General features: G+C 51.3%; 10 protein-coding genes across 10 annotated transcripts; 4 read left to right on the forward strand and 6 right to left on the reverse strand.

The window, feature by feature from the left end:
• Positions 1 to 174: 174 nt before the first annotated feature.
• Positions 175 to 1031, reverse strand: HETIRDRAFT_316269 (uncharacterized protein; the record flags this gene model as incomplete). Its single annotated transcript, XM_009546937.1, has 5 exons — positions 175 to 271; positions 330 to 410; positions 469 to 746; positions 801 to 839; positions 903 to 1031. 5 exons carry the CDS (start codon positions 1029 to 1031, stop codon positions 175 to 177), a joined length of 624 nt encoding a protein of 207 aa, XP_009545232.1.
• A 383-nt stretch (positions 1032 to 1414) lies between these two features.
• On the forward strand, positions 1415 to 2603 carry HETIRDRAFT_54410 (uncharacterized protein; the record flags this gene model as incomplete). Its single annotated transcript, XM_009546344.1, has 4 exons — positions 1415 to 1651; positions 1738 to 1843; positions 1982 to 2122; positions 2191 to 2603. The coding sequence occupies 4 exons, from the start codon at positions 1415 to 1417 to the stop codon at positions 2601 to 2603; spliced, it is 897 nt and encodes a 298-aa protein (XP_009544639.1).
• Positions 2604 to 2840: 237 nt separating this feature from the next.
• HETIRDRAFT_242621 (uncharacterized protein) lies at positions 2841 to 3367 on the reverse strand (the record flags this gene model as incomplete). Its single annotated transcript, XM_009546938.1, has 2 exons — positions 2841 to 3145; positions 3229 to 3367. Coding segments are annotated over 2 exons (444 nt in total), but the record flags the coding sequence as incomplete, so codon positions are not given.
• Positions 3368 to 4026: 659 nt separating this feature from the next.
• Positions 4027 to 7057, reverse strand: HETIRDRAFT_439534 (uncharacterized protein). The gene is made up of 11 exons (XM_009546939.1): positions 7013 to 7057; positions 6662 to 6949; positions 6388 to 6611; positions 6237 to 6335; positions 5886 to 6186; positions 5583 to 5836; positions 5445 to 5530; positions 4783 to 4808; positions 4674 to 4730; positions 4464 to 4617; positions 4027 to 4412 (listed from the first exon to the last, which is right to left on the reverse strand). The coding sequence occupies exons 1-11, from the start codon at positions 7013 to 7015 to the stop codon at positions 4306 to 4308; spliced, it is 1599 nt and encodes a 532-aa protein (XP_009545234.1). The 5' UTR covers positions 7016 to 7057; the 3' UTR covers positions 4027 to 4305.
• A 361-nt stretch (positions 7058 to 7418) lies between these two features.
• HETIRDRAFT_316248 (uncharacterized protein) lies at positions 7419 to 8460 on the reverse strand (the record flags this gene model as incomplete). The annotated part of the gene is made up of 7 exons (XM_009546940.1): positions 7419 to 7661; positions 7725 to 7800; positions 7863 to 7891; positions 7948 to 8010; positions 8177 to 8220; positions 8288 to 8368; positions 8430 to 8460. 7 exons carry the CDS (start codon positions 8458 to 8460, stop codon positions 7419 to 7421), a joined length of 567 nt encoding a protein of 188 aa, XP_009545235.1.
• Positions 8461 to 8679: 219 nt separating this feature from the next.
• HETIRDRAFT_316187 (uncharacterized protein) lies at positions 8680 to 9527 on the forward strand (the record flags this gene model as incomplete). Its single annotated transcript, XM_009546941.1, has 6 exons — positions 8680 to 8735; positions 8782 to 8829; positions 8879 to 8994; positions 9048 to 9138; positions 9197 to 9279; positions 9343 to 9527. The coding sequence occupies 6 exons, from the start codon at positions 8680 to 8682 to the stop codon at positions 9525 to 9527; spliced, it is 579 nt and encodes a 192-aa protein (XP_009545236.1).
• A 1040-nt stretch (positions 9528 to 10567) lies between these two features.
• Positions 10568 to 12394, reverse strand: HETIRDRAFT_238319 (uncharacterized protein; the record flags this gene model as incomplete). The annotated part of the gene is made up of 9 exons (XM_009546942.1): positions 10568 to 10814; positions 10892 to 11054; positions 11116 to 11595; positions 11660 to 11702; positions 11752 to 11862; positions 11918 to 12044; positions 12110 to 12173; positions 12236 to 12274; positions 12340 to 12394. Coding segments are annotated over 9 exons (1329 nt in total), but the record flags the coding sequence as incomplete, so codon positions are not given.
• A 212-nt stretch (positions 12395 to 12606) lies between these two features.
• Positions 12607 to 13849, forward strand: HETIRDRAFT_458546 (uncharacterized protein). The gene is made up of 6 exons (XM_009546943.1): positions 12607 to 12628; positions 12680 to 12726; positions 12785 to 13023; positions 13088 to 13338; positions 13395 to 13735; positions 13788 to 13849. Exons 1-6 carry the CDS (start codon positions 12614 to 12616, stop codon positions 13810 to 13812), a joined length of 918 nt encoding a protein of 305 aa, XP_009545238.1. The 5' UTR covers positions 12607 to 12613; the 3' UTR covers positions 13813 to 13849.
• A 929-nt stretch (positions 13850 to 14778) lies between these two features.
• On the forward strand, positions 14779 to 16945 carry HETIRDRAFT_38551 (glycoside hydrolase family 79 protein). Its single transcript, XM_009546330.1, has 7 exons — positions 14779 to 15124; positions 15186 to 15294; positions 15354 to 15561; positions 15629 to 15802; positions 15861 to 16164; positions 16238 to 16569; positions 16628 to 16945. Exons 1-7 carry the CDS (start codon positions 14804 to 14806, stop codon positions 16779 to 16781), a joined length of 1602 nt encoding a protein of 533 aa, XP_009544625.1. The 5' UTR covers positions 14779 to 14803; the 3' UTR covers positions 16782 to 16945.
• Positions 16946 to 16947: 2 nt separating this feature from the next.
• On the reverse strand, positions 16948 to 17662 carry HETIRDRAFT_148489 (uncharacterized protein). Its single transcript, XM_009546944.1, has 6 exons — positions 17617 to 17662; positions 17528 to 17559; positions 17439 to 17472; positions 17284 to 17384; positions 17219 to 17226; positions 16948 to 17164 (listed from the first exon to the last, which is right to left on the reverse strand). The coding sequence occupies exons 1-6, from the start codon at positions 17637 to 17639 to the stop codon at positions 17105 to 17107; spliced, it is 258 nt and encodes an 85-aa protein (XP_009545239.1). The 5' UTR covers positions 17640 to 17662; the 3' UTR covers positions 16948 to 17104.
• Between the last annotated feature and the right edge of the window lie 84 nt (positions 17663 to 17746).

Here is a 17746-nt window from a genome sequence, read left to right on the forward strand (position 1 = left end):
GATGACGAGGCCTTGAGCAAGGGAGACACGAGCGGTGCGGCCGATGTCCGCTGGAACGTGGCGGGGATGCTGGCGAGGAGGCGCGATAGTTGGGGAGGCAGACGAGGCATGTTGCGTGGACACCGTACAGAGACTTTGCAAGTCGAAGTGAAGTATGTGCTAGACTAACTACGCTTAGTCATCCTCTACCCTCTCGGTTTGTTTCTTCAATCGCTTCTTCAGCCTTCCCTTCGCCGACTTGGTCAGTTTTCGCTTCATCGGCCGCTGGTACCTGTAGAATTCAGTCTTCAACATGCGCCATCCCTCCAACCTCCCAATCAAATGCTCACGTTGCACCGTTCCCGCCTAAGTTCGGGATCTCTTGCCGGCATAGGGTCACCTTCATGTATGCCGTCCTTTTCTCCCTCACACTTCAACGTGTTCAGTCAGCCCATACCGTCAAAAGTAGCGGCGCACTCTAATGCTCACTTTTTCGTTCCTCCCAATGCTGAGATCAACTCGCTCGCTCGATCTTCCACACTCTGCTCTTGGATCGGAACGTTCCATTCATCCATGTCCTCCAGACAACCGATCTCATTGTATTGGTGCAATCCCTCCATACCCGGCCACATCTTCTCGTTCATCATCTTCAGATACTCTCGCTTGATGATCTCTACGACGGAAATGAGTCGAGGGATCGTTGTGGTTGGAAGAGAAACGTTTCTCGTGGGTCCCGGTTTGGACGTAGCGGACGCTTGCGCGGTTATCTCGTCCGTATCCTCTTTAGTAGTCGGTTCTATTTGTGCAGCTGCCTGCTTGACGGGCAGAGTATGCAATACCAGTGCTTTTGCCTCGTTCGCCTGACGTGAAACATAGAATGTTTGAGTCGAAGAAGGGTGCCAAGACAAAATGACACTGCTCACCTCGAAGAATTGAAGCGCAAAGTCCACCCATGCATTGATTTTACCGTGGTTCGTTATGCGCATCTCATGAAAGTCATATGCGGGCTCCGTGGCTTCATTGGACACTGTTGGTGGAACCGCGGATGCCATGGAATGAGTAGAAAGATAGTTGGAGCAATGCGCCCCGCCGGTGTACGCGTTGTGGGTCCAGAAAGCAAGAGGCACTTGATGCGCCTGTGGAGTGCCTGTGGCAAGTCGCGACTGAATCTCGATCGTCTTGTTTGTCCTCATGCATGCCTCTCAGAAATTTATGCTCCATTCTCTCCGTTGACACGAATTTTCTTGTAATGTGGGTGTCCCTTCCGCTTCGGTCATCTACATCTTCGATTCATAAAGCATCAGTGACACAAATTATGTCTATTTCTGCCCCAATCACGCAACATCTACTGTGAGAAGATAGGCGAGTCCTGGGGGATACCGATTGTTCAACGCCGGTTTCTCGCGCTAACAGCCATCATACTCGATAGTGTACCATGTCTACCCCGATTGTAAAGAATACGTACAACGTCGGGGGGCTTCTCGTCCACATCTACTCCAAGCCCAACCTGCTCTCTGTCTCTGGGGCCTCAAAGGAGATCGCAGCTCTCTTCCTTCTTCATGGAAGGACAGGTTCCGCAGACGATCCCTACATTGGAGGGACTGCGCAATCTGCCTTCGACTGGGCAGAACAACACCCTGGTCAGCAGCGCGATTTCATCGTGATCGCCTTCGTGAGTCCTCTGTCCTCGCACTCGCGTCCATCCCCCAGGGCATCATCAGTCGTCAGATATATATGTTTGTTAACCTAGGGGCATAGGACCACCGTAATCACGGACATAGACTAGTCGACGCACTCGGTAACAAGGGATGGAAGAAAGACCAGAAATCTGAGGATCACAATGAGCGTCATGCGCAAGTATCGTGTTCCCTCCACCTTTCCGAAACTCAGACCAGTGCTCACTTGCTTCGATTTCGTCTTCAGAGTCGACATGTATGCCATTCAAAGTGAGTATTCGCCGCACCGTGTACCGCCTATTTTTTTCTTATTGACGTTTTTGCAGCCGGGACAGCCAGGGACGTATCATTCTTGATCGACTTCCTCCCCTCATATCTATTCCCACGCGACGAGCGCACCATCGTTGAATGGGTTGTTGCGGGCATCAGCCTCGGCGGGCACTCAACCTGGATCGCCCTCAAGAACGGTACGTCCACCCTACTTCCTCCATCCACCATTGAAGAGACCAGGCGCCCAAACCTCGTTTGTGCGCAGATCCACGCGTCAAGATCGGCATTCCCGTCATCGGGTGCCCCGACTACCTTGCCCTCCTCGCATCGCGTGCCGAACACGCCGGAGTCACTCTCGCCCCGCCTTATGTCCCTGCCTCTCTCCTCTCCATCATACGGCGAGAGGACCCTGCAGCTGTGTCCATCCGCGCTTCCGAGGCTTCTGCAAACCCTTTCCTCGGCAAGAAGATCCTCGTACTGTCCGGCGCGGCCGACAAACTTGTCCCGTGGGTTGCGTCGAAGGAGTTCGTGGAGGCACTACATGTGGGTGAGGGTGGGCGAAAGCAGGTCGTACTTGAGGAGAGTGCAGGGCATGAGTATACAGACAGGATGAAGGCTGAACTTGTCAAGTTCTTCTGGGAGGAGGCGTTGGTGACTGATCCGAAGCCAGCTCTGTGATTGGCGTCATGGTGCCAGCGATTTGTAAAACTTGGTGTGCGCATTTGTAACAATATTTCTTGCTCGTGTATCTAGAACTATATCCGACTGATCTATTGAGTTTCGAGAGGCAAGGCACGTCCGCATCTACAACCTGGGCTCTGGCCCCGTCTTCTGGACCAATACCTCCTCCCAGAAGAACTTGATCACCTCGACCATCATTTTCTCAGTATATAGATGTTTCCCCGGGAAATGCACGACCTTCTTCCTCCCACCCGCAAGCTCGAGGCCCTCCACAAACTCCTTCGCCAGGGCCCACGGCGCAACTTGATCATCCTCCGCCTGTATGACCAGCAAGCTCTTCCCGAGAAACGGGTTCTCGGGGCCGAGCGAACGATATGGGGAGGAGACCGTGTCGTGCATGCGCAGGAACGAAACCATGGAGTCTGGGATTGCAGCCGGTGGGTCGACGAGTTTGCGATGAGCTGACTGCCCCAGTACGTCGATGACCGCCAAATTATCCGGACATGCGAGGATGGAAATGCCTGTCCTGATGCGCCGGTCTGCGCGGATCATGTTTGTTAGCACAAACAGTCAGATGAGGGCGTTTTACCAGATGGGACGAAAGGGACGCTGAGCGGCGCACCGTCTTTGAACGCGAGCCACATCGTTTGGCCGCCCAAGCTGATACCAGCAACAGCCCACTCGGTGACGCTGCGTTCCTCGTTGGGAAAGAGAAATGCTGGCAGGAAGTCTATCACAAAGGATATATCTCTGGCTGTGCCAACTGCCATGCAAAGGAAGATCGCCGTCAGAACATCCTGCCACTTGAGTTGGACGAACCCAGTACCTTCGATGGCAACCATGTTCATGCTGGAGAGATGGTAAGTAACATGAGGCAGACGGCAACGACGATAGAGGAACTAAATTTGCCTGTAGCGAAAACTCTGTGGCTTATTGGCTTCCGGGTCTACCGTCCTACTACCATGGTTTCTCAGGTCCTACAATCGCAAAGGTAAGTATCAGCATCGGAGCACACAACAAACTGAGGTCACTGTGAGATAGTAGAACAACGCCCACCAGAGTAATCACGATGAAGTCTCGTTGCGCCATTCCGTCCAACACTCGTCTATTGTCCGTCCACACAAATGCTGTTCTAGCAGTGGAATCAATGTCTTGTGCCTCAGATGACGATACCCGGCCATGGATCATGAGCAGAGCTGCGAGTGGGGAGTCGCGCCCCCCAGCCATTAAACCCCCCGCTGAGTAAACGTTGGCATTAAGACCACCGATATCAAACCTTTGCCTCGTCACAAACATCGGCACAATATGGAGAGAGGAGTGAAGGATATGGCATATTCATACCTTTGCTTATGCACACAATTGTCGAATGCGGTCAAGTGATGACCGGAACCCCTTGGGGATCAGGAAGCCGGACGAACCATGACGAAAGAAAGGGAAACATGCATAGAGCAATACATGGCATTGGCTATTAAGAACATATTCTAGAGTATAAGAGTGCCATGTCAGTCTATGAAAACATGATTCGAAGCAAACCCTCGAGTCCATCACCCAAAGACCAACGGTAGTCGTAGCACGATCGGACATCACCACGGAGGCTCGGCAGGAAGCAGGAGGCCAACCTAACTCGCCAAAAGACTGAGGTCCAGAGGCCGACGCGATAAAAAGACGGAAATATCAAGAGAAGGGATGGTGAGATTGATCACCAGCGTTCGTTCCTGCCACCGTATCCTCCGCCTCCGCCTCCGCCTCCGTACCTCCCTCCACCGCCTCCACCACCACGGCCGCGGCCACCGCCTCCGAAACGGCCTGCAAAAAGATGTGAGCAAGGATAGTAAGACAGAACTCCGGTATGCTCACTGCGACCTCCACCGCCACCGCCGTACATTGCCATCTCTTCGAGCTGTGGCGGAATGTCAGCCTTGGCTTCCCGCAGAATGTTGAGCAAGTCACGGGCAGACTTGGCATTATCTGTGGTGAAGTAAGTGAAGGAAGTGCCCTTCATACCAGCGCGCTATGATGCGATATATATTAGCTATAGATAACCAACAATGAAGCTATAGCACTTACACCTGTGCGTCCAATGCGATGGATGTAATCTTCGCAGTTGTTTGGGAAATCATAATTCTGCACTCGACGGTTAGCAAGCAATATATAAAACAATGAATCAATCGCTCACGATGACGTAGCCTACGTCCTTGACGTCTGCAAGCCGAGAACGTTACATGCAACAGAAAGGATTCGTCAATAACATAGCATCGGCCTCAATACAAGCGCTTCAACATGGTTGTCAAAGACAGATGACAAACACCGTCCGACGGGCCGCCTCACCCTGACACACAGGATCGAGAGGCGTATCGCATCCAAGCTACAGACAGGCAAGAGCTCTTGACACGCATTTATCCAATGGATCGAGGGGATCAACGATGGCACAAGAATCCACTGCTTCTTTCCACGACCGCGGCTGTACCAAGAACGAGATAAATGTTCGTTGGAATAAGACTTACGTACGACCCTCCTCCAATGAGGAAGTCGTACTAGAGTCCAGCGGGCCATGGGTATTTAGCAAAGATCGGGAGCCCCCTCGCTTGTTGATGTGCGTGACCTTCCTCGGCCTGTCTCATGCTCCAGACACGAACCCTAGAACCTGGCTGACGAAGTGTATGTTAAGACAAACACAGAAGTTCCCCGGATCTCGGGGAACCACATCATACCAGGAACCATCCGCACATGGGACGTCTGCGCCGACGCCGTCCATAACATAACGGCAAACGGAATGTTTGTTACCCATCGCTCTTCGACACGTAGTCGGAGCGCTTGCATCAGTCAAGGAGAACGTACCGAGACCACGGGATGCAACATCAGTTGCGATGAGAATTGGCGACCGGCCGGCCTTGAATTCACCCAAGACCCAGTCACGCTCACGCCTGAGATTCAGTTAGAAAAAAAACGACTGTGGAGTTTTGATGAAACACATACTGCTCTTTATCACCATGGATGGCCAACGCAGGCCAGCCATCTTGACGAAGGTATTTCGTGATGTCATCAGCGACACGTTTTGTGCCCACGAAGATGAGAACCTTCGCATTCTCGGCACTGATCTGATCCAAGTGCTTGATCAACTTCGAGCGTTTCTCGAAATCACTGCAAACCTCCACAAGCTGTTTGATGTTGTGGTTCGCAGTGAGTTCCATCGACCCGATGTTGACTTGAATCATATCTTTCAGGAAATCCTAAAAGCCCAATGAGAGATGTATAATGAATTGTGAAGAGAAGACCTACGCTTGCCAGCCTTTGAACGTCCTTCGGCCAAGTCGCACTGAACATCAGCGTCTGGCGGTCAGGTCTGATCTGGCCAATGATTTTCCGAATTTGGGGCTCAAAACCCATGTCAAGCATGCGATCAGCCTCGTCCAGCACGAGGTAAGTCACACGGCGGAGGTTTGTTTTTTGAGTCTCGAGCATGTCAATGAGACGGCCGGGAGTTGCGATGACGACTTCAACGCCACGCTGGAGGTCACGAATCTGGGGCCCCTTAGGGGCACCACCATAGATGGCAGTATTACGAATGCGAGAGTTCGAGCTAATGGACAATGAGACAGAGCAAAGACAAGCAATGGGAAAAAGACGCACCCAAATTTGGTGCACTCTTGCTGAATTTGTACTGCAAGCTCTCGGGTAGGGGCAAGTACGAGGGCGATAGGTCCATCGCCGGGGTTCAACAGGGGTTGACTAAGAGAAATGGTGTCAACGAAAGTAGCAATAGATGGAGAAAGTATCGTACGCATTGATATGCAACATAGCAGGAAGTGCAAACGAGATGGTCTTGCCACTACCGGTCTGCGCAATGGCCACAACATCTCTACCAGACAGAGCCATCGGCCACGCTTGGCATTGAATTGGGGAAGGTTCGGTGAAGCCTTGCGCCTTGATGGAGGTCATGAGGTAATCAGGAAACCCAATTTCATCAAAAGAAGTCACAGGTCGAGGAACGTTGTGGCCTTGAATCTTTTTGAAGTCGTCAGCGAGGCGAGTGATAAAAAAAATCAGATACTCACTCTGATTTCCTTGAGTTGACGGAACTCTTCAACCTCGCGCTCGCTGCGAGCGGTGACCCGTTTGTCTTCTGTGTAGAAGTTCTTTTCGAAAAGCGACGACTTCTGGGCAGCCCAGTCAATCGTGCGCAGCCCACCGCCCAGACTTGACATTTTGTCACCGCCCCAAGAGCCGCTGTCCCTGCCACCGTATGAACCGCCTGAACCGCCATAGCCTCCACCTCCACCGCCGCCGTAACCCCCGCTGTGACCTCCACCGTAACCTCCGCTGGTACTGTTGCCGTAATAACTCTGCTCGGAGAAAGGAAATCATGAAGTTGAGCACGATTCAGATGAAAGGATGGAAAAACTTACCATGATGCTCGACTCGTGAAGGGTCTATAAGTGATGATGAGGGAGAGGAAAAGAGAGAAATTTGGTCCAACCCGGAGATGCCGGTTATATAAGAGCCCCATATATTCCCACGGGTCCCACGGACCTGTGCCCCACATGCTGGGCGCACTGACCAATACAAGCCGAGATATATACCAATAATCGTAGACAGAGCTATCGTGCAGTTCTGTCCTATCCTCCAACAAACCAAGAAAGACAGAGATTAACAAGCGCTTCTAGAGAAGTATGTAGTATGTCTTATACACGAGAATGAGACAGCAGAAAGAGTTTAAGAAATTACTGTAGAATGTACAAGTAAGCTTCAGCGCTTCAGCGTCATGAACCACTGGACGAAATCAGGAGAGAAAAGTGTCCTGACGGCCTTCATTCACATTATGATGCACTTCCCATCCTTGCCTCTCCTTTTCTTCTTGGAAATTTCTGGGGGATAATGCACACGCATTTGCCGCACAAGTTCCTCGAAGACATCTCTTACATGCCAGTTCCTCTTGGCGGAGGTTTCGTAAAAAGGGAGACCCCAACGTGTCGCGAGTTCCTGAATAGTAGATCTCTGCACTTCACGTTCGTTGATGAGGTCCGACTTCGTGCCCACGACAACGATAGGCACGCCCTAGAAGTCCGGGCCGCAAAGCTAGTAAGCAAGATTCGCTCGCAGACATGGAACGGGGCCCACAGTATTTTCTCCTTTAATCCTGTATATCTGCTGACGCAGATTGTCAACTTCAATGAGAGTAGCTTCTTGTATTAAGCTGGAATGAACAGCGGGTGAATAGTCTTCGCAGAAGATCCCTTCGCAATGTTCGAAGCCCACCTGAAGACAAGGATGAATCCACGGCCTGACTGCAGTCCGCCAATGTTCAGACGAGGAAAAATAAGCAACCAGAGCTGCTATTCACCTTGATATAGACCTCATTAAGAGCAGTGAACTGTTCTGCTCCTGCCGTGTCGAGGACTTCGAGCTATAGAAGGCGTACAGATAAAAGTCTGGTTAACATAGGGATGTTTGATCACATCGCCAGTATCGAGATTCGCGAGGGGAAGAACTCAGATGCGAACCAGCCACTGATGCATGTTGAACGATGCGGAAAAGCGAAGCCTGATCAAGGAGAAGAGGGTTTTACGTACTGAGGATGATATTCCATCAACTTCGACGATTTGACGGTATTCCTCTAGATGAATAGACGAGGCTCGGGTTGGCATCATTTTAAGGACATGGGGGAGCATACAGCTGCGCACCTTCGATAGTGGGGTCATAGTTCTCTACAAACTCATCACGGACAAACCGAACAGTCAAAGCAGACTTGCCCACACCTCCGGCTAGAAACCGGCGAGTTACCACCTCATTTGAACGGAGAATACGGAGAAATGAGATGCTCACCACCAAGGACAACGGCGTTGAAATCGCGCATCGCAGGACAGACGTTAATTCAGCTCCTGCCAGCGATCGGCATGCGGTCAAATATCATTCGGGGCAGATTGCAGGGAGACGATAGGCAAGTTCAATTAGGCACCTTGAGTTGGGGTTAGGGCTAACCCTGACCTACTGAGCTTGACCCGTTTCTATTCATTCCCTTCGGAAGCTGCTCGAACACATTGGACAACCTCTCTTCCCGAAGTGCCTCTTCATCATGGCCCGACCGCGAGTCTTCATGGATTTCACCGTCGACCATCAGCCCATAGGACGGTGCGTAGCATCAGTTGCTCCATTATTTTTGGCTCACGCCCTCCAGCATCATATTCGAGCTGTACAACGATACAGCACCGAAGACAGCAGAAAAGTAAGATGTATCCTTGCCTTGTTCTAATGAACTTTCCCAATGATATCAGTTTTCGAGCCTTATGCACAGGTGAAAAGGGCGTCTCACACGGTTCCGGTCTACCTTTATATTACAAGAACAGCATCATACATCGCTCCATTGCCAACTTCATGATTCAGGGTGGAGGTATGGCAGCATGATTTGTGAAGTTAAATTCCTGACAGCTCGGAGTGCCACAGATTTCACAAAACGAAACGGCATGGGTGGCGAGTCGATATATGGTGGCCAGTTTGCGGACGAAGATTTGACACGTCCTCTAGACGCAGAGGCGTACGTGCCCCAACTTCTTCGAATTCAGCCGATGGCAGCACGGCTTATGTCTATTTAGACTGCTATGCATGGCCAACAAAGGCCCCGATACGAACGGCTCACAATTCTTCATCACTCTGCGCGATTGCCCCCATCTGAACGGTCTGTCTTGCTTTGCGTCTTCATTCCTCCCAGACTCTAATAGAAATTGCTATATCACAATAGGCAAGCACGTCGTATTCGGTAAGATCATTCGAGGCTACGCTGACGTGGTCAAAAAAATCGCCGAAGTTCCTGTGGACGCAAAAGACCGTCCGACTGTTCCCGTGACGATATCTAACTGTGGTGAACTCGAGCTACGCAAGCTACTGAAACCTGTTCCATGTGAGTTAACTCGTACTCGTGTCTAGTGATCTTCTTACATATTGAACATTCCATCACAGCAGCCAAGCAGGAAAATTCTAAACTCACTTCCCTTTCTGAGTCTGAGTCTGAGTCAGGAAGCGAAAAGGACCACAAGCGACATAAACGCCGTCATCGCTCACGTTCTCCAGATGATTCTGACGGCGCTAAAAAGAGAAAACGAAAACATAAATCCAAGCGTAAGGATACCCGCCAGTCCAGGTCTCCTGAACGCGTCCCAGCAGTTGTCGATGCAGGGGAGCAGAAGAAGGAGACGGAAGAAGAGTATGATGCAAGGTTAGAACGAGAGGAGAACGAACGGATTGAGGCAGCACGGAAGACTGAGCTCGAAAGACTTGCGAAGCTGCATGAGCGTGAAACGGAGAAGTCATTTGGCGGTGTGCGATTCAAGGGTGCGGAATCCCCAGTTCATTGACGCCATTCGCTGATTCTTTCGTTGATAGGTCGAGGGAAGATGAAATATGTCGATCCTGAACTTCACAGCAGTCGCTAAGACAGGATATCAGCCTGATTATGACTTGACAGAGCGAAATTAGAGCGAAATGCTTTTTTTTCTTGTCTAGCTATGTATAGCATGTACATGAGCAACAGAGACATGTTTGAAACAAGACAAAAAGACTAAACCATAACCATATAATGTTACTCTCTTGAACAGCCTGAGATACACGATCAAAACAGACAACTGAGGGTGGAAAAGCTGTGGAGGATGAAACGAGGGCTAGATGATTATGGGAACAAACAGTCCACAAACACGAGCGCATGGTAGAGGGGGAGCGAAAGACAGCACGATGGCAGAGAGTGGAGAGGAGGGGTGGATGGTTTGCGTTCTGAAGTGTCAGAGGGATAAGATAGACAGAAGATGGATATATTAATGCACGCGTCTGTTTCCTGATCCTTTGACTCAGATAGTGACTTCACCCAGTTGCTCTGTCACGTCTTTGACTACAGAACTCTCATCCTTGGGCTCCGATTCTTCGCGCTCCTCCCTGGACTCCGAGGCAGCCGCAGCCGCGGCTGCGGCAGCAGCCTTCTTCGCACCAGCGGCATCAGCAAAGCTGAAAGCGGGACGGATGCTGGCTACTGCTGATGTCGCTCGAGGTGAGGGAGGTACAGAGTTTGATTGCGGTATCTTGGGCGTTCCGGTACGGTCGGAGCCGGCGCGTGAGCTCGTACGAGACATGGGCTGTTGATGTGCCAGACGTTCCTTTGTCACTTCACGTTCTTTGTCCAAACGCTCAGCAACAGCCTTTTCTTTTGCGCTGACGTCAACAGGTCTGCAATTGATGTGAGAGTAAGCAGGAGTAAGCATTGATTCGAAGCTAGACAAAAGGAGATATTTGAGTCAACGCACTTGGCTGCTCCGAACGGATTGGCGCGCGGGGCAGTGCTAGTTGCACTATGGGGCATTTTGGGGGAAGCAAGAGGAGAAGGAGACACGGAGACGTTGCCAGAGCGAGGTAAAAGCTCGAGTTTTCGGCGACCCATTTGAGGGGTAGGTGGGGTAGATGAGTTGGCTGTACAAGTCGAGATTTCATAAATTATGCAAAAGTCATCGGCGAATTTTGATGAACGTACGAGATGTGCTTTGCCGGGAAATGGCTGCCCTTGGCGTGCTTCTCCAGTCACTTTCGGGGGCAGCAGGAGGATCATTCCGTGGGGGCCCATCTCCCCGCCCTGCAAACCGCCCAAACTTGCTACCTGTCCCTCCTTCCTCTCCGTTCGTGCTCGGTTTGAATTTACCACCAATAGTCCACGTCTCCTCCTTGTCAGCTGCGCTAGGTCCATCCGATGCACCAAAAAAGCCTGGAGCTTTGCGCCTTGCCGGAGCCTCTGGTTCAGCGCGGGCAGGAGCGCGACTCGAGCGCCAATCGCTAGCATTATCAGAGAGACTGGGAGGGGGACGCTCGCGGTCGCCACCAGGAGGGCCATCAAAGCGGCGCCGAGAAGAGTCACGAGAGTCAGGCAGGTCGGGAAGCGGGCCTTCGCGCCGCCAGTTGCCGGCAAACTTAGCATCGTCACCTCCGAAGCCCCCTCCAAACCCGCCACGCTCCTTCGCTGCATGAGCGGAGGACCGATGAGCAGAGTGAACAGAGAATGGGAAAGTCGTGAATAAACTCACGTGGTTCTGCAACGCTCACCCGGATCGTTCGACCTGATAAAGCCTGTGTGTTGTGTGAGACAAAACGTCTGTTTGCGAGAGCCCAAACGCACCGAGCCCGACCTAGCTAAGGCATCTTTCAGATCCTCCAAGTCTTCGAACTCAATATACCCAAAGCCCTTCGGCCGTTCTTCCCTATCCTTTATCACCTTGACAGATTTTACCTGAGATGCGAGCATTACAGAGCGTTCCTCAAGCCAATAGAAGTCTGAGATGCACCTTCAAGGTCCCAAAGAAGCTCTCCAAATCAGCTTCGGTCAGATCGAATGCAAGGTTTCCGATGAAAGCCGTGTACGGGGGCTGGGTGGGAAGTGGCAAATCCTCACGGGGCGGACCCATCTGCCTACTGTCCCCTAAGCACAAAAGACATCAGTGCGTAGAAAATGACACGGAGCTGAGCGAGGAGTCTACATACCTCTATTGGACATGTAATCGTCTCTCCGTCCAGGCCCGTCGCCATCTGCCCTTAAGGCAGCTACGAAGCGTTTCAATCAGTTTACACCCGATTCGTAACATCATAAATCGAGAGTAACTTACGAGCGGTAGGCAAAGCATCCATTTCGTCTGCCCATGATCCTAGAGCTGCGAACGTGGATGTGAGGGACTTACAAACGTTTGATCTCGGAAGTCGAATCGCTTACCACTATCACCCAGGAACTCATTCAGAGACATTTTCTGTCCTTTCTTCGGAGCTACATGAAGCATCTCTCAGCATCGTTGTGCACATTGACAAGGAAATCGTATCCGACCCATTTTTGAGAAATATTTGACGGGATTACCGACAAAGTTTTTGAGAGATGAGTGGGAAGCTGGAAATTCGCTCTGCTTACTGTTATTTGGCCACTGTGGCAGCCTAACTTCACTCTTGTGTCACTTTAGCGATATAGCACTGCCGCCTCGCTTCATCCATACAATATGATCCTCCTTGAAGTCAGTTCTCCTCGTTCGGAGATTTGTTGCTCGGGCTAATGGTGACCTCAGTCCCACAGTGTCATCATTCAAAATACCCTGACAGAGAAGTTCACAAAGTCAGTTCAAAGCCTTGCTCTGCGGTGATACCCCACAGATCACATTTCGTCGGTACAGACCAAGCTCCTTGGATGTTCAGTTCGTCGACTATGATGGCGTCAGATTCCGCCTGTCTACTCCGGAGCGCAAGACTTCTCTTCTACTGTCTATGAACATCCGCTGCTGGGATGAGCTTGTCAAGTTCGGTGCAATGGAAGTGCTCCAGCGTGAATATGGGTCCTTGGTGCAGGCGCAGGCTGAGCCAGACTACAACGTCAGTCTAGAAATTGATTTGGAGAAGGCTCCACCTGAAGGCGGTGAGCATGTCTCCCAACATTACGAGTGATGTGGTTCCAAACCTTGTCCCATGTCAACGTACAGAGGAGCGCGTCAATTTCATCCAGTCTATCTCGCTCTTGAAACGCAATGCGTTGGCTGCGCCGTTTGAGCTCGCATTCAATACGCAGAAGCAATTGGAGTCATCAGGATCAGGGCAGGGCGAACTGTTGCAGATTCACTATCGCGATGAGGAGGCGATCTATATTCAAGCCGCTCCCGATCGTGTCACCGTTATCTTCTCAACTGTTTTCCGAGAAGAGACAGACCGCATCTTCGGCAAAGTGTTCCTTCAGGTGCGCCGGTTTGCATTCGAAAACCATTGTCAATGATTCAATCAAGATAATCTCAGGAATTCGTCGATGCAAGACGTCTACCTACAATCCAGAACGCCCCTCAAGTATTCTACACCAATCGCGAACCTCCTCTTGAAATTCGAAACCTTGCGGGCCTCCGAGACTCAGATGATATTGGCTATGTTACATTCATCCTCTTCCCTCGTCACTTCAACAACCCCACTGTCGCGTCATCGACCATCTCCCACATCCAACTCTTTCGTGACTACCTTCACTACCACATCAAATGCTCTAAAGCGTACATGCACTCACGCATGCGGCATCGCGTTGCCGAATTCCAGAAGGTATTGAACAGAGCGAAGACAGAAGTAGCGACCATAGACAGGAAAACTGCCAGGTGTGTCCTAAACGCTCTTCTTTGGCTCGAAATTTATGAACATCTATAATAGTGGGAGAACGATGATGTCCCGTTGAATACTGTGTCATCTCGGATTAATCAATATGTATCAACAAACACACTCTTCCTTTGATTCCGTCTCCTACATCGAGTGTAGGTCATTGGCGGCATTGAACCACTACTATGAACACTTCAGCTGCGCTTCTTTTTTATTGGGCATATCTCAGACCGACCACATCTGTTGGCGCCTATCTGCGCACCGACGAAGACCGCAGACCGCAGCATCCAACGTTCGGACGATTAGCCCCATTATGATTACATTAAACGGAAGAGTGCGCTACTGCAGACCTTTTCAAGTAGTCGGCGAGTGATAAGTAGTGGTATAGATGCTGGTCTTGTCCGCCGAAATCGCGTGCAGACCGCGTACGGCCGCGTACGGTTGGTTTGTGATGACTCATATCTATCGCTGTGCCTGAGAGTCTCTTCTCTGAGCACTTCCAGCTCGCACGCTCGAGCATTATTAGAGGTCCTCTAGCCAAGTACACAGATCTCTGAGAAAACATCTAGGCAGTGGATAGTGCCAACTATTGCCCGTTCCAGCATCAGCAAGTGCAGGCAGACATATCATGATTGTCGCTCCGGCAGCACACTACCTGCGATCATGACTCACAGCAGCTCACAGCCTCACGGAAAATGACCTCTCAAACAACCACTGAACAATTTTATGTGCTTCAGCCTGGGGGAGTGAATCGCTTTGAGGTGAGCGTTGTTTATTTTTATCGCTCAATCGGCTTGCGTCGTCGGCTGTGGTGACGTCGTGGCGGCGATCCCCAGTCTCCTATACACTCCACATGCATTTCACTTACGGTCTCTCGTACTCAGCTAGACATATGCCACAAGCCGGCAGCGCATGGCATCGGATCACTGTGTTTTCTCGCTGCGCCCATCCTAGCCGGTCAATCCAGTTTCCGCGCTCGAAGCGCCATGACCCTGTGTCGCGTATAAAAGATCTCAGCGTATCCTTCGTCCCGCCGTGCGGGTATCCTTGCATATCGCCCCTTGCCAGCCATGGAGATCCCGGACTTCATCAAGGTCTTGCTGCTCTTCACCGTTCGCGTTCTGTCCACCTCTTCCGTCCTGTTTGCTTCGTCCGTCTTTGTCACGACCCCTACTTCCGCCCCCGCATCCGCCCCCGTCATCTCGCAGTCGCATGTCTCGTTCTCGATAGAGCAGGATCGATGGGTCGATTGGGTCGGGAGCGGGGCTCAAAACAAGAATCAGTTCTTCTTCAACTTGTTGAACAATCTGAAGATGATCACGGGAGAGCCTGCGAGGGTGCGGATTGGTGCTGATTCCGAGGACCACACCGACTTCAATTCCGCTATCCAGGTTAGCATAAGAGGGCAGATTTCCTTGTAGGATTCAGTCCATTCTGAACTCAGGGTTCCAGTTCTCGGATGCGACTTTTCCACCTCCGAGTCAGGTCGTTCCATATCCAGAAGCTGCGCAAATCGTAGTTGGGGACAATTTCTATCGTCTGGCGTCATTGCTACCCGCAGGTATGTAGATTGCTTCTGTACTGTGCAGGATACCTGATCCCGACGCCAACCATACACAGGGACGCAGGTTATATGGGGCGTCAACCTCGGCATGAACAACCTGAGCGCAGCATACTTGGAAGCGACAGCACTCGCGCAGGCCTTTGCTTCGCCTGAGATGCAGCAGGCAGGTGTGGCGCTAGAGGCAATCGAGATTGGGAATGAGCCGGACTTGTATTTGCGTCACGGCTTGCGCTGGTACTGGAATCCTGCGGAATATGTCAAAGAGTGTGTTTGCTGCGCGCACTTGTCTTGACATGTGCTGATGACGATACTAACCGCTTGCACTCGATAGGTGGACGGCTTTTGCGACTAACGTGTCACTAGCTGTGCGCAACGTTCTAGGATTCACCGTTCCTTTCCTTGGGATTTCGTGCGCCGAGTCTACGCACACCGACACTGGGTTTTCTCCACAATCTATGTTCAAGCAAGGCATCCTCAACTCCGATGCTGGATCTCTCCTTACCACGTATGAATCACACTCTCGATCGTTCGTACCGAATGTAACGAATTTGTCGCGGCTGCAGTGTCTCGCAACATCATTACAGCGGCTCCTTCTGCAGCGGCAGCAATGGTATTCTGCAGGATCTCATGACAAAGTCGAGCATCCGCAGTAACCTTACTGTCTTTAGCACCGACATCGCTGCTGTGCACGCTCAGGGTCTGGATTACATATTGGGCGAAACGAACAGCTATTCGTGCCATGGTGCACCGGGAGTCAGCAATACCGCTGGTGCGGCTCTTTGGGCGCTGGACTATGCTCTGTTCGCGTCGCAGATCGGTATATCGCGGGTGTATTTCCATCACGGCGTAGGGAACAAGTACAACTTTGTGCGTATGTTCTACATGATGGTTCTCTTCTCGTATATCAACCTTAGACTATCTCTAATCTTACCAACTTCAGATCCAACCAATCACTCTCAATCGCTCCATCCTAGACGCACGCCCACTGCCTCGTCCGTTGCCGCCGCACATCCAGCCCGCATACTATGCAGCAGTCATCGCGGCGGAAGCTATTGGTGATTCTGGTGCAACGCAGGTTGTCGAACTGGACGTTGGATCTGACCACGTGTCGGGCTACGCGTTTTATGACGGCGGGGCTCTTGCGCGGGCAGTCCTCATCAATTTGCGCGCATATACCGGCAGCGCAGGGGAAAGGGGCTCCGTGAATGTCGTCCTGAAATTTGACGATATAGATACGACGACGAAAATGACGGTCAAGCGGCTGAATATTCCGTACGTCTCGATGGTCGTGACTCCTCCGTTCCACGATCGTCTTTAACTTTATCTACAGATTGGCCAACGCCACGGCTGGTATTACATGGGGAGGACAGACATACGAGACGGCGGATGGGAGTGTTTCGGGCGATCTCAGTGTGACGACAGTACCCGCCGGTCTGGGCGTCGATGTATTCGATACTGAGGCGCTACTCTTGACCTTCCTGTAACACAATCCCAAACTTCGCATATACCCTCGGATACCCTTAGAGCTAGCATTTAGATAAACCCGGATTCCCCCTACTTACTATAGCCCAGCACCATCTAGACGCGCAACGACCTTACGTGTAATACTCTTTGGAGATAATTTATGAAGTCGATGAAGTCGAGCTTTACACTGTGTGAACTAGCCTCAGGTCCAGACGAATAGCTCAGCCCTGAGTTGCTCAGTCGCGTGATTTGGAAACGATGAAAAGTGAAAGGCTAGTAATGATTAATCGCCCCGAAACACCAAGCGTTCTATTGACCTAGAGCGAGTGTCGTGGTAGTAGAATCACGGCTCCAGGGAGGCGGGGAAAGTGCCATTCTCCCTCTGATCATCCCATCTCCCAATCTATACATATAACATTGGTCAGTCGATCGAGTCAAGAGGAGAAGCCAGCCATACCCATTCATCTGGTGAGGAAGAACATATTTAGTGGACGATGAGAAGGCGAAGCAGAACGAACATACTGGGGCAAAGAGAGTGGTAGGCACGCTTGAACTGCTTGCAGGGCGCGAAGTCCTCACCCTTTGCAGATATGCACTTGAAGTAATCGGTGTAGTTTTGGTAGCTGTTGCAGACACATTAATCATGCGTTGGCGTGCTCCAACAAGCAACAACTCACCAGTGCCTTGTCTGATTGGTGTACGGGAACCGGGCTAGAAAAAAGCATGAACGACAAGCATGCTATGCCAGCGTCACAGTCCTACTGACCATCAAACCCAGCCGTCTGAAGGACGTATTTGCTGTAAAAGCAGGAGAATGTTAAGGTCGAATGGGACGTCGAGAGCAGAGCGGCGTACCTCTGGAGGTCGGTCTCAGACATGATGGAAGGTGGAAAGGAGGTGTGGTCGCTCGGTTGAAGACGTCGTCGGAACTCGTCGGATGGACGATTATGTAACTGTGTGACCTTCCAGACAGCCTCCAGACCCA

The sequence above is a fragment of the Heterobasidion irregulare genome, assembly GCF_000320585.1.
Source record: "Heterobasidion irregulare TC 32-1 unplaced genomic scaffold scaffold_04, whole genome shotgun sequence".
In the NCBI taxonomy this organism is placed as follows: domain Eukaryota; kingdom Fungi; phylum Basidiomycota; class Agaricomycetes; order Russulales; family Bondarzewiaceae; genus Heterobasidion; species Heterobasidion irregulare.

Bases quoted from the DNA above. Each gene is read 5' to 3' on its own strand.
- HETIRDRAFT_458546 (XM_009546943.1), top strand. The intron at 12,727-12,784 runs GTCAGTTCAAAG...TCGTCGGTACAG, and splicing joins CTGACAGAGAAGTTCACAAA to ACCAAGCTCCTTGGATGTTC. The intron at 13,736-13,787 runs GTGTGTCCTAAA...CATCTATAATAG, and splicing joins ATAGACAGGAAAACTGCCAG to TGGGAGAACGATGATGTCCC.
- HETIRDRAFT_148489 (XM_009546944.1), bottom strand. From the start codon at position 17,639: ATGTCTGAGACCGACCTCCAGAG. The intron at 17,473-17,527 runs GTCAGTAGGACT...GCTTTTTTCTAG, and splicing joins TCAGACGGCTGGGTTTGATG to CCCGGTTCCCGTACACCAAT. The intron at 17,385-17,438 runs GTGAGTTGTTGC...TGTCTGCAACAG, and splicing joins ACCAATCAGACAAGGCACTG to CTACCAAAACTACACCGATT.
- HETIRDRAFT_38551 (XM_009546330.1), top strand. From the start codon at position 14,804: ATGGAGATCCCGGACTTCATCAAGGTCTTGCTGCTCTTCACCGTTCGC. The intron at 15,295-15,353 runs GTATGTAGATTG...AACCATACACAG, and splicing joins GGCGTCATTGCTACCCGCAG to GGACGCAGGTTATATGGGGC. The intron at 16,570-16,627 runs GTACGTCTCGAT...CTTTATCTACAG, and splicing joins GTCAAGCGGCTGAATATTCC to ATTGGCCAACGCCACGGCTG.
- HETIRDRAFT_439534 (XM_009546939.1), bottom strand. The intron at 6,612-6,661 runs GTGAGTATCTGA...GACTTCAAAAAG, and splicing joins GTCAACTCAAGGAAATCAGA to ATTCAAGGCCACAACGTTCC. The intron at 4,413-4,463 runs GTGAGCATACCG...ATCTTTTTGCAG, and splicing joins CGGTGGCGGTGGAGGTCGCA to GCCGTTTCGGAGGCGGTGGC.